Source organism: Diadema antillarum, unplaced genomic scaffold (genome assembly GCF_040938485.1).
Source record: "Diadema antillarum isolate AM-2024a unplaced genomic scaffold, OU_Dant_1.0 seq00000189_RagTag, whole genome shotgun sequence".
NCBI classification, from domain to species: domain Eukaryota; kingdom Metazoa; phylum Echinodermata; class Echinoidea; order Diadematoida; family Diadematidae; genus Diadema; species Diadema antillarum.
In genome coordinates this window covers 528156-543016 of record NW_027271253.1, presented here as the reverse complement: position 1 = coordinate 543016, position 14861 = coordinate 528156, and the positions used below count along the sequence as shown (strand labels likewise).

General features: G+C 37.5%; 1 protein-coding gene across 1 annotated transcript; it reads right to left on the bottom strand.

The window, feature by feature from the left end:
* Nucleotides 1-345: 345 nt before the first annotated feature.
* LOC139728651 (CDP-diacylglycerol--inositol 3-phosphatidyltransferase-like) lies at nt 346-14796 on the bottom strand. Its single transcript, XM_071639588.1, has 6 exons — nt 14613-14796; nt 11373-11507; nt 9823-9976; nt 4330-4411; nt 3591-3672; nt 346-1626 (listed from the first exon to the last, which is right to left on the bottom strand). Exons 1-6 carry the CDS (start codon nt 14650-14652, stop codon nt 1466-1468), a joined length of 654 nt encoding a protein of 217 aa, XP_071495689.1. The 5' UTR covers nt 14653-14796; the 3' UTR covers nt 346-1465.
* Between the last annotated feature and the right edge of the window lie 65 nt (nt 14797-14861).

Sequence of the window (14861 nt, the reverse complement as noted above, 5' to 3'; positions counted from 1 at the left end):
AGCCACCAAAGAGAGGAAAATAAATAAATTCATAACAGCCCTAACCATCATTTGCATAATATCATGGGAGGGGTGCATGGAAATCAACTGATTCTAACCCATTATTGTTTACTGGTCAAATGTATCATTGCATTTATTCAATATCAACAAATGATGCCCTAAACATTTAGAGGGAAAGGCAAAACAAAACAGGAAGAAAGATTCAAGCAATGCTTTCACACAGTACAGATGGCCCTGCATAAAAGTAAAAGGTGAAACAATACATTTGGAAACCGCTTGAAGACAAAATTCTTATGAAGCAGTGAAGGATTGCATGACTGGTCTAACAATTAAAAGAAAGCGTCTTACACAGTAATTGCAGAATACATACATGAAGAGTGCATTTTGACATATAATGCCTATGGAACTGGATTTTGTGATTCAAATTAGCATGAAATCAGACATAATTTCACTCAGAAAATGTTGATCAATCAATAGTATTCAATTTCAACATTAAAAGGTTGGGTATCTATCTTTTTAAACAGGATGTTAAATCACATGTTCATCAAATTTTTATGCTCACAACCTATATCACCATTAAAGGTATGCAACTAGCAGATCCATGGCAAGCAGTTATCCATACATTACTTACTTACTTTGAATAGATATCCCAATATCTATGACATATTACCAATCATAAATACAGGTTTGCATTTGTAAATAAGCACACAGAGCTCATATAAGCTCAGCTGTTATTCCTCATCCTAATATCTTAATCCTAATCCCTTGATCATCATTGCCCCTTGGGTCTTTCGGCTGCCCTCTGCTATTTTGATATTCTTCAATGTGACAACCGAATAAATGCACAGTCTTCGAAACACTGTTATGCCTGAATAAACAAAACTGGTTACATTGGCTAACGCAACTGTTTCCACAAGAATAAAACAAACAAGCATGACTTCCATGAATTTTCTTCTCACTATATAAATATATGTACACATACATTTACACATCATACAGCCAAACCTGCCATAGTGGCCACCTGTTTCTAGCAGCTACCTGTCATATATGGCCACTAAAAAAAAAAAAAAAATCCCTCTAAGAGAAAAGCCATATTAATAACAGCCCCTTTTTCTGTGCTCCCTTGGGTGGCTGCTTTAGATAGGTTTGACTGTACATTTTTTTTTTTTCCGTAAGCAGATGTAGCATCATCTTGCTGTGTATATATCACCCATTGGCAAAGAATGATGAGCTTAGAATCAATACATCAATCACTGTCTATTTATGTCTATCATTTAAAATGCTCACCTAAAGAATGAAAATAAAGGTTCCTATACTTCAATCTGTTACAGGAGTGCTGTCGGAACCGTGACAATATGCCTATATCGAGTATAGACACACAATAAATACAGATTTGTGAACCTTCTGTAGAGGTCAGCCAAGCCAACTGCTATTCCTATTCCTACTAATCCTAATCCTCTGGCCATCACTGACCTTTGGCCCTGGCTGCTTCCCTCTCGGCGACGTCTATGACCGCCATGTTCTTGGACGCGACAATCAGATGGAGGACGCTGATCCCGGCCTTGACGAAGGCGATGGGAGTCGAGATGTACAAAATCAGACGGAAAATCCCAACGGAAAACAATACTATGACATGACGCGAAAAAAAGAGAAAAGAGAAAAACTATGGAGTCAAGATTGCCATGAAAACACCATTCATTCATTCATTCATTCATTCATTCATTCATTTATTCATTCATTCATTCATATATTCTCATATACTTTTATCTAGTCTAGTACTCAGTTTCTTCAATCATCATGTATTCAAAATCATATCTTATGCTTTCCATGTTAGTCCTTGTGTGCCGATATTCACCACAGTCATTCAAAATACTACTTCAAATACATAGTCTCTGCATCATGATTAAGTAATTGTCTTTCAGGTGATATAGGATGTGGTACAACTTAACAAATATAAAACAGAACATACAAACTCTGACAACTTTCACCGTATTTTCAGCACATCTCTCCGGTCTAGTGTGATAATCTAATTGCGTGTATTGTAAAATCCTTAAAGCGTGAGAATTAGACCAAGCAACCCATAAAATCTCATAATTCCAAAATATACAGAATGGAAGTCTGCAGCATCTCTCTGTTCCCTCCTATGCCAAGGCTTCCATCGTTATCATCGCATCTAATAGACCGATTCGGGATCCTTGAGGGCAGCAGACAATTTTTGGCACTGGGCGCAGCCATTAGCTCATTTTGCGGTGTCCCAGCCTACCCCCCCCCCCCTCCTCTCCCCCACCCCACGGGCAACATGTTTATCACGCACTTGTAACAAAGGTTTGCGCACTAAGCAAGCATTCGCGCACTCAGTAAGAGACGCCCATTGGCTAAAGCAACCATGCATCAGTTTTTCATTCCGTGCGCTTGCTAATGTAGGGAGAGGGGTGGGGGAGTGGGAGGGGGGGTCGGCTGAGACACCGCAGTAATGGCGCTGCCCATACCAAAAATAAACATAGCGTGTCACAGAATCGGTCAATAGTCATATCACATTAACACGAATCCCATTTGCTAGGAAAATGCCCCCTAGTTTGGCAATTCAAAAACAGGAATACAAAAGAGCCTTTGACATTGCTATTGAGTTTTCCCCTTTGACAATTTTCATGTTTTACAGAACTGCTAAAACTATAACAATGCTAAAAATGATGGTGTTTGTCTTCATTCATGTTCATGCACATGACATTTAGTTTGAATGCTAATTCAGTCTATAATTACACACATATGTTCAGTTTGTTGATATTAGTTCTTAAATTCTTCATCACAAAATATTTAAATTGTACCTTAAAATTGCAGTCAGTTACATGTATGTGTCCAATGTATCCCTTGTTTATCTAAGTGTGTTATGTATAACTTTGTTTGTGTTTTAGAATTGCAAGAATAACATTAAAGGGAAGCAGTCCTGAGATTTTCACTGTACTGATAGTTAAGAAGAGTAAAAAATATAACCTTTCACCAATTTATACGCGTGGACATCAAAAATTGTCTCCGTACGCGATTTTAAAAAAATGATTCTTGCAAGCGATCGTGTAAGAGCCTGCCAAAAGGTGCAACGTCATTGATGCCCTACTCTCAAGTTGACAGCTGTGCCTCAAAAAACCAATTTAAGTGTTCAAAATGATCATATCTGATTTTTTCATAAAATGTGACAATATGTGGTTTTATTATTTCAAACAAAATATTTCAAGCTTATTCATATATACAATTAATATAAAAATAAATAGTAAACATGTATTTATAAATAACTAGGGATGACGAGCAGAACACCGCTGGAAAGAGTTGTGCATCGATGACGTATGACTCTCCGCCAAGACTTGCTCATTTGCAGAGTCACACTTTTTTAACCAAAATGTACGAGCTTATTTGGTGATTTGAAAGTTTGTTTTTGATGAAAGTAGTTCATTGGAGGTACCAACAACAACATATTTTTTTTAATTTCGTGAGGACTGCGTCCCTTTAAGCACAGAAACAAAGAAACATATAAATCCCCATATTGCTTTTAAAAAGAGCCGCTATTAGATGAATATGACAGACAGGATGATACTTACTGGCCGGTCCTTCAGTGAAGTAGAGGAGGTAGAGCATGGAATAGAAGAGCTCATTACCAGAACACATCACAAACAAGACGGGCTGTTGAGAAAATGCAATAAAGAATTAATCAATAAGCATGAACAGCAGACAATATAAACAGCACACAGTGACTTTTTGTACAAGAATACTGTTTTATCTGAAGTCAAAGTAATGAATATACATTTTTCCCCCTATCATGGACAAACTGAAAATGCACAAAACTTGGCAAATTTTTGTACATACCGTAGTTAAGATTCTTCTTACTGAACACTGGGTTTCTATCCATTTCCCCTTTTCACAGCTTACTGATTTAACAACATTGCTGGGGGGGGGGGGGAACTATTTTCCAATAATCACACATATATAAATGTTCATTAATAATAGGCAGGTAGTAATTTCTCGACAGTGTGTATTCAGCAAAATTCTTTGATATTCTTTGCATTACATTGGTAAGCCTGATCAATGGTGTATTGGAAATGGACAGCAAACCATCTCAGATCATTTCAATACCAAATCTGGTCCCAGAGTTTCAAACACTGCTGTTACTTGACTAAACCATGTGCACTTCCACATATCCACTGTCCAAGCTTTGAAATTTGCACCAAAAACAAGTCAACAAGTCATATACAGTCTTTATTTATCATTAGATTTCTATTCACAAAATATATATCAGAAATGTCACAAAGGTTTCAGAAGTCATCTACACTGCATTCTCACCCTGGATGTGTAGTATATAGAGAGAATGGGATTCTCCGACGGATCTATCAACTTGTGACTCGTCTTGCCTCCCATCAAAGAGCTGATGGGTGAGAAACATGGCGGGAACAAGAAGGTGAATCATAAGGCAAAACACTGCTCCAAAATGGTGGTCATTTTGAAATACAACATTAAGTTCAGGGCACCACAGTTTGAGCAAAGTTTAAGATGATAGAATGATGAGTAGATAAGAAAGTGGTCAAAATGTAACAATAAAAACGTTTAGCAAATTATCATATACAGCATACACTGCCTCTGATATTGAATTTCCAGAGCAAGAACAGAATACAGTGTCCATGAGACATTTGAAATAATGATAACTGGGATACATTAGATTAAACATATACCTGTACAATGCATGTCGGTATACAACTACAAAGAATGGAAGAAGTAATATGTTTGGTGACTCCTAGAGTATCAACAAATTACATGACTGCAGGCAAAAATTTGTGTGTGTGTTTGTGTGAGTGTTTGCGAATGTATGCGTTCCATGACACTTGCTCCTGCAACAATTGCTCTAATGAAATATTTGCATGATCAGCCAAACCTAAATTCTGCCAACAAACATAACCCCACCCTTAATCCTAATCCTCACATCAAACTAAATATAAAACCCTATCAAAACCCCAGCCCTGAGAAAATAAGACTAGAGCAACTGTCGCAGGAGCAAATACATAATGTTGTGTCAACATATGTGATGCCCTACCTCAGGCTTTCAAGCAGGATAATGTAAAAAAGTAGGAATAAAGTAAGAACAAAATCTCTAAAAAAGTAGGAAAAGTAGGACATGAGAGGGAAAAAGTAGGGCATTAAAGAAAAAAAGTAGGAATAAATCAGGACATGTGCAGGCTTTTTGGAGTAGTTTTCGTCGATACTCACCAGAACTCTTGATGTTACATGTAAATCTTAATTTGTACTCACAACCCTGCTGCCTCAGCCTCACGTTTGCTCCTGGGAGAGCCTGAAAAATACAACAAAGGCAAACGTTCATTAGAACAATGTCAGGTAACAAGCACAAATGCATGTTCAACCGTACAGTCAATATGAATCTTGATCACTTATTCAATACTTACATAGAAAAAGACATAATTTTGTGATTGACATGAACACCTACCATATGTGATCCTGCATCGCAACATCAACAAACAGTTGCCAAACATGGATTTTTAATCAAGAGCAGATTCTGAAAGAGCAAACTTAAAGATGAAAAATGATGTATAACTCGATTCAAATGGACTCTCCTAACCTATGATATCCTAATATTGGAATGAAAGCACACACTCCGGAAAATGTGAACTGAGAAAAGGGGCTCCTGAAGTATAGCATTTATTCAAGTGCTCAATCTTTATCAAGCCATGCTAGCTGTGCAGTGAATGGAACAAATAACAGAATGTTAACCACTGGAGCTACAACAATGAAGAGATTATCAGATTAAGCTGCTTTATTAACACATTCTGTAGGTGATCAATGCCAACTTTCAAAGCAGAAGCATCGTCCTTTCTAAAGTTATTGGACTTGAAAGTTAAAAGTATGGACAGGGTTTTTAAGAAATGAAAAGATGACTCTATGAGAAACACCTAATCACACTATTCTACCAAAAAGTGTTCTAGAAAAAAAAAAACTGCTAAAAAACACAATTTCCTGTTCGTTTTATGATCCCAAACTTTAGAATAATATAGAAGAAGGCCTGCTCTTTCAGAAAATATGAAAAACTCAAGATTGGCTGGATTGGCCCATATCATCTATTTTCAGTCCTAATAAAAAATCAGTGCATGCGACTTTTTGTTGGTTTTGTGATGAACGGTCACATATCATCCCACAAAATATGACATAAACATTCCATGATGTGTAAGTTATACACCTATGCCAAAGGTATGTTATACACTTCCATAATTAAAAGATGGCATCTTTTATCTACATTCATTTGAATGTTTTGAAGTTGTGAAGATATGTGTTTCATACCAAAATGTAAAAAAGATTGAAAGTAAGGATATTTGAAAAAAAGCAATTTAAAAAAAGATGACACTTTTATCTACATTCATTTGAAGTTGTGGAGATATGTTTCATTTAAAAGTGTGAAGAAGACTGGATATAAGGATGTTTGACAAAGCTATTCAAGTGATGTTCACAACAACTTAGTATGCTTTCAAGTTCCAGCTGAATGACCATTAGATAAACAATATACTTACTTTCCAAGAGACTTTCAATTTCAAATACATGTAAGCACTTAACATGTGTTCAAATATTTCAAAATAACAGGATAGGTACTTACAATTGTATATGTAGCACTCAGTATTAGTCTCTGAGAGCATGTGTTATCATATTACATTTCTATAGCAAGACATGCATGAAGAATGGGTTGTCTCATGACAGTGAGGCCTTACGAAGTGAAATTATATCTTTCCAAGAGACTTTCAATTTCAAATACATGTAAGCACTTAACATGTGTTCAAACATTTCAAAATAACAGGATAATTTAAACTACTTTAATATATGTAGAGCTCAGTATTAGTCTCTGAGAGCATGTGTTATCATATTACATTTCTAGCAAGACATGTATGAAGAATGGGTTGTCTCATGACAGTGAGGCCTTACGAAGTGAAATTATATATACCAATGCATTGACATCTTTATTTTGCAAATCCTGGCCCACTACAAATCTACACACTCAGATACTGTGAGTTTATGGCACAGTGTCCACAACTGAATTTCCAGTGATAATTGATTATCTTCATAATCATATGATATAGATGGAAACACAAGGCAAGCTCACTTTGAAACACTTAAACTGCTAGAACACAAACATCCAAAGAGAGAGAGAGAAAAAAAAAAGGTATATACTTTTCAGCATCAGGAAAATGTAGTATTCTTGCATGTAGAGTAACATAAGACTGTACAGTGTAATATAACCAAATGACTCCACTTTACAAGATGTGAGGAGCATACATGTACATCTCCTTTTTGTTTCTCACTGTCTGTAGTCTTACCGACTTTATAGGTAGCAAAAAATGACTCCATTTTTTATAATTTTCTGTAGATAACAAATAGATAAGTTTTCATTTCTTTGGTGTTCTGTTGATGCTAGATTTCATCAATTCTTAAATCAACTTTACATTTGTTGATTTAGAAAGAGTTGTAGAAAATAATCATTCTGTACTTTCCAATGACTTACTACTGTTTGCAATATTTGCCACATTTACTGGAGATAGTACATTCAACTCTTTTTCAGCTCATCATGCCCCTTTCTGTTGAATACACATACAGCTATTTGACTTTTCAAGAAGATTCTCCATTTTGCAATTATTCCAGGTACTTTTAAGTTCATTCAATATTCTTGAAATCAAACTTCTTCATATATTTTGAGAATATTACATCCTTCCGCCTTTGAAATTTTACATGATTGAGATTCTGAGATTGCTGGCTCAGTATTTCAGCATGTTATTCTTATAAACTACTGTACTCTTTGCAAGATCTGGAGAATATAAACAGTGACTGTCATTATCATTTTAGCTCTTGCTAGCTTCTCTGATTTCTCTGTTTTTTTGAGAGCAAATACACTCTAGAAGATCTGTATACATTGTATTTACCATGCAGTTCCCATTCCCATCCCCTTAAATACAGTGTATTTGTGCCCTTTCAATTTTGATACTGTCCATTGTTCTGTTGGTTTTCACCTTAAACTTACAGTTTTGTATGTTGACACAATTGGCATACACATCCATCCATTCACTTTTTTCTTCTTTTAGAAGCTTCCCTGTCTCACATTTTACCAAGACTCTTTCAGATGGTTCAATATTTTGGATATGTGACTTCAAATGACTCATGACACTTTGACTACTTTCATTACGAGATTTCTGTTCTACCATTTTCTCACATCTTGTTTAAACTAGCTGGGTAATAAAAAGACGTTCAGCCTTAACTAAAATTTGCAAGATCTGTGGAATAAAAAGACATCATGGCTTCTAATTTTTCTGCAAGTTGTTTCCTCCAAACTTAACAAAATGTTCTTGGCGGTTCAACTTAAAACATCCACACACTTGCTCTTATTTGTGGAATATGCATTCATTATCTTTCCTGAATGTTTGGTTTTTTCTCAGGTAATGCTTTAGATGGCTTTTCTCTCTACATATTTCTGATAGTTTGTAAGTGTCGTCAGGAAGTGAACTTCAACGTCTCATGGTTTAAACTTCAATCAATCTAATAAACGTTACTGAAATATTATTTTTGTGTTTGTTTTCTGTGAAGTTCCTCCATTTCCAACTTTCTTTTAAGTTCTTCGAGGTAATGTACGTCTTACCTATGATGCAATTCAACCTCTTAAACAATACTTGTAAGATGCATACAAGCCATCAACTTTTAAGATTGTCCATAAAGAGGTTTCTGCTCTATTAGTCTTTATCTTTCACGATGGCTAAGTAATTACTGTTGTTCTCACTCCTTGTTAACAATTTGTGGGATCTGATAATTAAACATTTCTTCTTGTTCATCTGATTTTTCATCAACTAACTTTCCTCAGCTGTTTACCTTCAGATGAATTAAGGTTTCTAGTAGTCGTATCTACCACCTGACCATGATTCAAATAGATATCACAAGTCATATGTCTCATGTTAAAGGTCCAGTTTACCTTTGGGAGCAATGCTTTTGATTTAGCCTCAGTAATATGCAAGTTTCATGCAAATGGGTCCCTACCAATCCATGCTTTCTTGGGAATAGCTCATCCTCACATCAACCAGATCTACAATGTAGTTTCTGTGGTGAAAAACTTACTTTTATATTAAGTTTTTCATATTGCAATCATTGTTAATTATTATCAAAACATATATTATTGAAGGATTTCAGGCAAAGGGGATCTGAAGGTGTTATATCTTGTTTTGACATGACCTTTACCATTTACGTAGTAAACCATATTTTAGCAAAGGAAGTTTCTGGTTTCTGAGGATTTGCATTCCAGCACATGCATTAGACATGATATGCTTGAACTCTACATCTATTAAAACTGGCTGTAGGCAGCTTTCTTCCCTTAGTTTTATTCTTTGGAAGTCACATGTAAAATTCTCCTTTTAAGTGTATGGCAAGCTTACCTGGTAATTTAGAGCGATGATGAGAGCTGGTTGAGCACTGCTCCGAGTCCTAGGCTGCAATATCAGTGGGATCAATCACATCTGCACAGGAGCAAAAGCTGAGGCTGGCAGCAGTCTTGTGGTTGCTTGGTCTGTGTTATCCCTCTTTCATGCTGGAGAGGCTCTCCCCACCAGTAAGAATCTGCAACTAGAGTCTACTCATCATTTCTGAATATAAACGATTCAAGTACCGGGTAGCCTTGCACTTTTTTGGGGGGCGGGGGGATTTTTCACCAAAAAAGTAGGAAAAAGTAGGATTTTGAGCAAAAAAGTACAAAAAGTAGGGACAGCAGTAAAAAAGTAGGAAAAGTAGGGCCACTTGAAAGCCTGCTACCTGTGAAGATGAAGCCAGTGGCTGGCAATATCAAGCGCCGCGCTGAGTTGCAGAGGGACCATGTAGTTTGGGTACAGCACGCATAGCGCCATCATCAGGCACATGGTCGCACAGCGGTCCGTCAGCTGGTCCAGCATGGCCCCAAACTTTGTCCCTGCAAGGGCAACAAATTTGGAATTCCACTTGGAGACATTTCTTAAAAACAGGACAAGTTTTGACTGTATGAAATATTCTGGTAGTCTCAATATGTGATTTGATGCTTAAAGGGATGGTATAGTATTGGTGGAGATGAGGATTGGGCTTTTAACTTTTTGTGAGATACCAAGAAACCACTTATGAAATCTAGTACAAAGCATAAGAGGAATTCAAACTTTATTTGATGAAAATCAGTTTTGGAATGGCTGCGACATCCTAAAACAAAGTAAAACAAAGCAATTGTAAAAAAAGGTGGGTCCCACCGTTTATTAGGATTGACCTGTTTTGGATATCTCAGCCATTTCAAAACCGATTTTCATCAAATAAACGTTGATTTCCTCTTGGAATTACAGTATATGTTCTCTCAGATTTCATAAAAGGTTTACATAATCTCACCAAAAATGTTAGAAACATGAAGTTAGGTCTCAAACACAGCCATACAATCCCTTCAAATGTAGTCTCATACTGAGATGCAGTCTCAGAACTTCAATTCGAGAGACCCCAACCCCACCCTAGAGGGGAGATTCTCCTACCTGAACCCTCTAGCACACTGGAGACTTTAATTATGCAAACATGGGCACAAAATTGTGTGAGCATAGTGCACATCAGGAGAGTGAAAGCATGATGCCCCTTGCTCCTGGGTTGTAGATGCTCCATGCTCTCTGGTGCTATGACCTTTGCCAAAACATAAAACATTGAAGATATGACAAAAGTCGGGTTGGGCTGGAGAATGCTAAATCTTAAAGGCCATTTGCAGATGAAACAAAAACCCAGCATTAGTGCTTTGAAATAATCTTAGAATGCGAGTTAGGGATAGAAACAACCACTGTAAAAATTTGAATCGGTAAAATTGATGTTAAGTATTTACAAAATGTGAAAAATACATGTATCATAATAATGTGTCCATAGCATCTACAGTTATGGTTTATTGAGCAAAATACAGATATCTCCTCATATTTTAGGCTTTATCGAGAAAATTTTACATGACAGGATGTGTTGTGGTACAACAGACCTACACATGCATATAATTATATGCATTACCGGGTACGTGTCATATCTTGAGAATTTTTAAAATCACTGTTCCCAAAGGTATTTAACAGGACCTTTAAAGTAGAACACCAGCTAGAGCAGGAGGGAGAGTGGGAGATTTTAAGGAAATGGCCTCAAAGCAGGAGAGTTGGAGTCATGGCACATGAAATAACTGTGCAATGAGGTAATAAGAAGGTTTTTCAACACTTAAAGCATCATGACAAACTTGATTTGCAATGTAATTGAATCTAATATCATTCTGCAGGTCAGTTTTCAGTAAAAACTTGTTGTTACACTTTATGACACTGAGCACTGCTGTTGATTACCTTGACCAAGTTTCCTTGCATAGTAGCCGTCGAAGGCATCGAGGAAGGAGCCGAGAAGATACAGGAATGTGGCCAGCTGGTAGCAACTCCGCATGAAAAATAATGACAGGATGGTGAACAGAATTCGTCCAAATCCTGGTGTAAAAAGAGACAGGCAGAGGAAGAGAGAATATACTTACAGTGATGGAGATTGACTATCCAGGAAAGTCATTACAGCAAATACTTCAATATCATCATCAATCATGTACATTCCTGAACTGACATTAATGTTTTTTTATTTTCTTATTTTTGTGTGTGTGTGTGTGCTATTTTCCTACATTGTCAAGCACAGAATTGAGCAATATGAGTTTTTCTTTGGTAGAATTCACACTGTAGCAAGCAATCCATCAATCCTATCAGTCACTTATCACCAATGTCATCAGGCCTAAAGCTTTCTTTCCCATGGCCTTATCATTAGCTGCCAGCTACCAACTGCTTGACACATACAATGTAGTCATGCACGAAGGTGTCATTTCTGACAGCAGGATATTACTACACTTTCAAACTTTCATAACATGTATGAGAGTACATGACGCATAAAATGAAAAATTATTTTCTCTGGAGCTCTGTGCCTCAGGGCCTGCACTGAGCCACCCACAAGTAAAGTCTACATAAACTGCAGTGGAAGTGCGGACAGTCTGGATGTCCACATAGATACCTATGACTCTTGATCAGGCTGTTAATGGAAAAGGAGTCAAAGGAGTCATTTGAAAAGTCATCAGCAGTGGGAGATCCAGGCAGGGGTGCACTGGGCGCACACCCCGCTCCCTTTATTTCTAACACAAAAGAAATTAAAAGAAACAATGGGGGTGGCTGGGGTGCGTGCGCCCCCCTTTAATTTTGTAAAGGCGCCCCCTCTTTACAGAATTCCTGGTCAGGGTAATCAGAGGAGGGATCACAGAAGATCTTCACAGTCAGAGAAGTTGCTGTTACCGAGTCAAAGAAGATCAAGGCTTATGAGGAGTCGGAGTTGGACTCTGAGTTGGAGTCACCGGAGATGAAAGATTTGGAGTCAAATGGAAGAGGAGGGTCACAAGAGCTTGAGTTGGCAGTCAGGGTCATGAGAGGTTGGATGAAACTAAGATGATGGGATATTTCCTCTGCAAATGTAACATTTATGCATTGTCATTTATAATATCACAGTTAATGCCATAATTAAACAAACCTATCAGTTTAACTGCTGTGTTCCTGCACATAATATACATGTACTGTATACTGACATTCCATACTTGTTCACAAGTAAAATATACACAGAGATGCCAAGTTTCTCAACTAGCTGAGAGTTTCTCCAGCAGGGCAACTGGGGGGGGGGGGGGGGGGGGGGGGGGCTCCCAATTCAGGTAAGGAACTTTTCCGTTTTGGGATTAGAAATGATGCAAGTTCTCATCTACATTGTATTTCTCATGGAAGATGGTCCCGAAAGACATACTTTTTGAACATTTTCTGCCCAAATTTTGTTCAAGGGTGAATGACAAATGCAACCCTTTACTGTAGACAGCTCAATTTCTAAAGACTAATACATTGTAGGCGTAATTTGCAAGATGCAGCCATGTATACATGATGCATCTTCTAAGTTTTAGTAAACAAAAAGAGAATAAGGGAAAAGTCTACACTAGCCGGCTTTCCATCTGATGTTTATTATCCATGCGCCATGGATTTTTGTTTGTTTGTTTGTTTGTTTGTTTTCTTCTGGGAGGTGTGAGAAAATGATTGCTGGGCAGATGAGCATGAGATGGGTCACTTGGACATGAGACTTTCCACAATTACCAAGCATATTTTAAGACCTAGAATTAGGCTTTAAGATTATGGTTGTTTAAAACTTTGGGTTTAACCATCTACCCATGGATTCAATTCAGTATACACTGTGACATACTAACAACTTGTCTAAAATCGATCTTGGTTCTACACTGACTACAACATGTACGTACATGATCATTCATTACTGTTCATCACTTCATCATGGCCTTAGAAATCTCACCCTCTGAATACAAGGTCTAAGAAAAGGCACTTAAGGAATCTAGAATAAAACAGAAAAATGGGGGAGGGGAGGGGAAAGGTGTAACTGAGTGAACATTTGTTATGGTATAATTCCATACTATAGAACAGATAGCGAGAATCCTGCAATCTCATTGGTCGAAAACTATGTGTGGATTTTCTACTGGCCACACGCTGCCTCACAATGGTGAACATGTTATCGTGCACTTGTTTGTAATAAGAGTACTGTACGCGCACTTGTAACAAAGGTTCGCGCACCCAGTACGATATGAACATTGGCTGAAAAATCACGCATCCAGTACTCTTGCCATGCATGTATGCAGTAATGACTGGATACTTGTACATGGTTTTGAAGTACAAGTACTTGATGTATGATTTTCAGGCTTTCATCTACAAATATGGCAAGCCAATTAAGGAAATGCATCCAGTAAATTTGCCATCCATGGCATGGGGTAGCATTCATGATTGAAAAATGCTACATGGATTTTTGACAAGAAAATTGTCACCGTCTCTCGGATAGAACATAAAATGGAGGTCCCGTGAATGAGAGAGTAAAACAACTCATGCACGTAAAAGATCCCGCTTCATTCATTCATCGCAAAGAGCAGGATGTTTAACCCGGTGAAGTGGTCCCACCTCACATCCAACTGGACCCCATTGAAGACCAGCTTAAACAATAACGTAGCTGAATATGGGCTATCCAGCCATCATCTCAGATGGAAATGAACAAACAAACAAACAAACAAACAAACAAACCATTCTATAACACAGCACAGTTGACGCTCATGTCATTTAGCGTAAACCCACTCAACTTCACCTCATGGGTTAAGCATTCCATCTACCTTTAATTCGTAGATAGATGTCTATTCTATATAATTAATGCACACAATTCCGAATGACGCACGCGCACTCAGACCTGCGACAGTGCGAGTCATTTGTATAAAGTAGAATCTACTATGAGGATGCCATAGAAACATCATGCTAGAAGAGAACAAGCTGTAGAGCCTGAGGATTTCATGGCAACTAAATTTACACTTAATTTAGTACTGGTATCGAACATTTCATGTTAACCATAAAAGGCATTGAAGCATGCCATTAATATTATACCCACAGCTACAGCTACGGTCATTTAGCATTAGTCCCACATATTGTACATTTTGTTTCAGCACAGCCACAGGCCACAAGCACAAACCAAACACATCTCACCAATGATGTTTGGAACGAAAAGGAATATGTTTTCCGCCATTATAAGCTGTATATCTCGCTTTTGACCCACTCCGAATTCTTCTCAAGGATGATGCCCGGTTTCTTTCGCCGTGAATGTACACAGTACCTTGTGACTTTTCGCAGTAAACGGTAGTTAGAGCTTTCAAAGGTCGCCTCTCACTCTTCAATGATCCTTTTCATGCATGGTACACGTACACTGAGCTGTGTTGTTTTGATCGTGATGCTGGC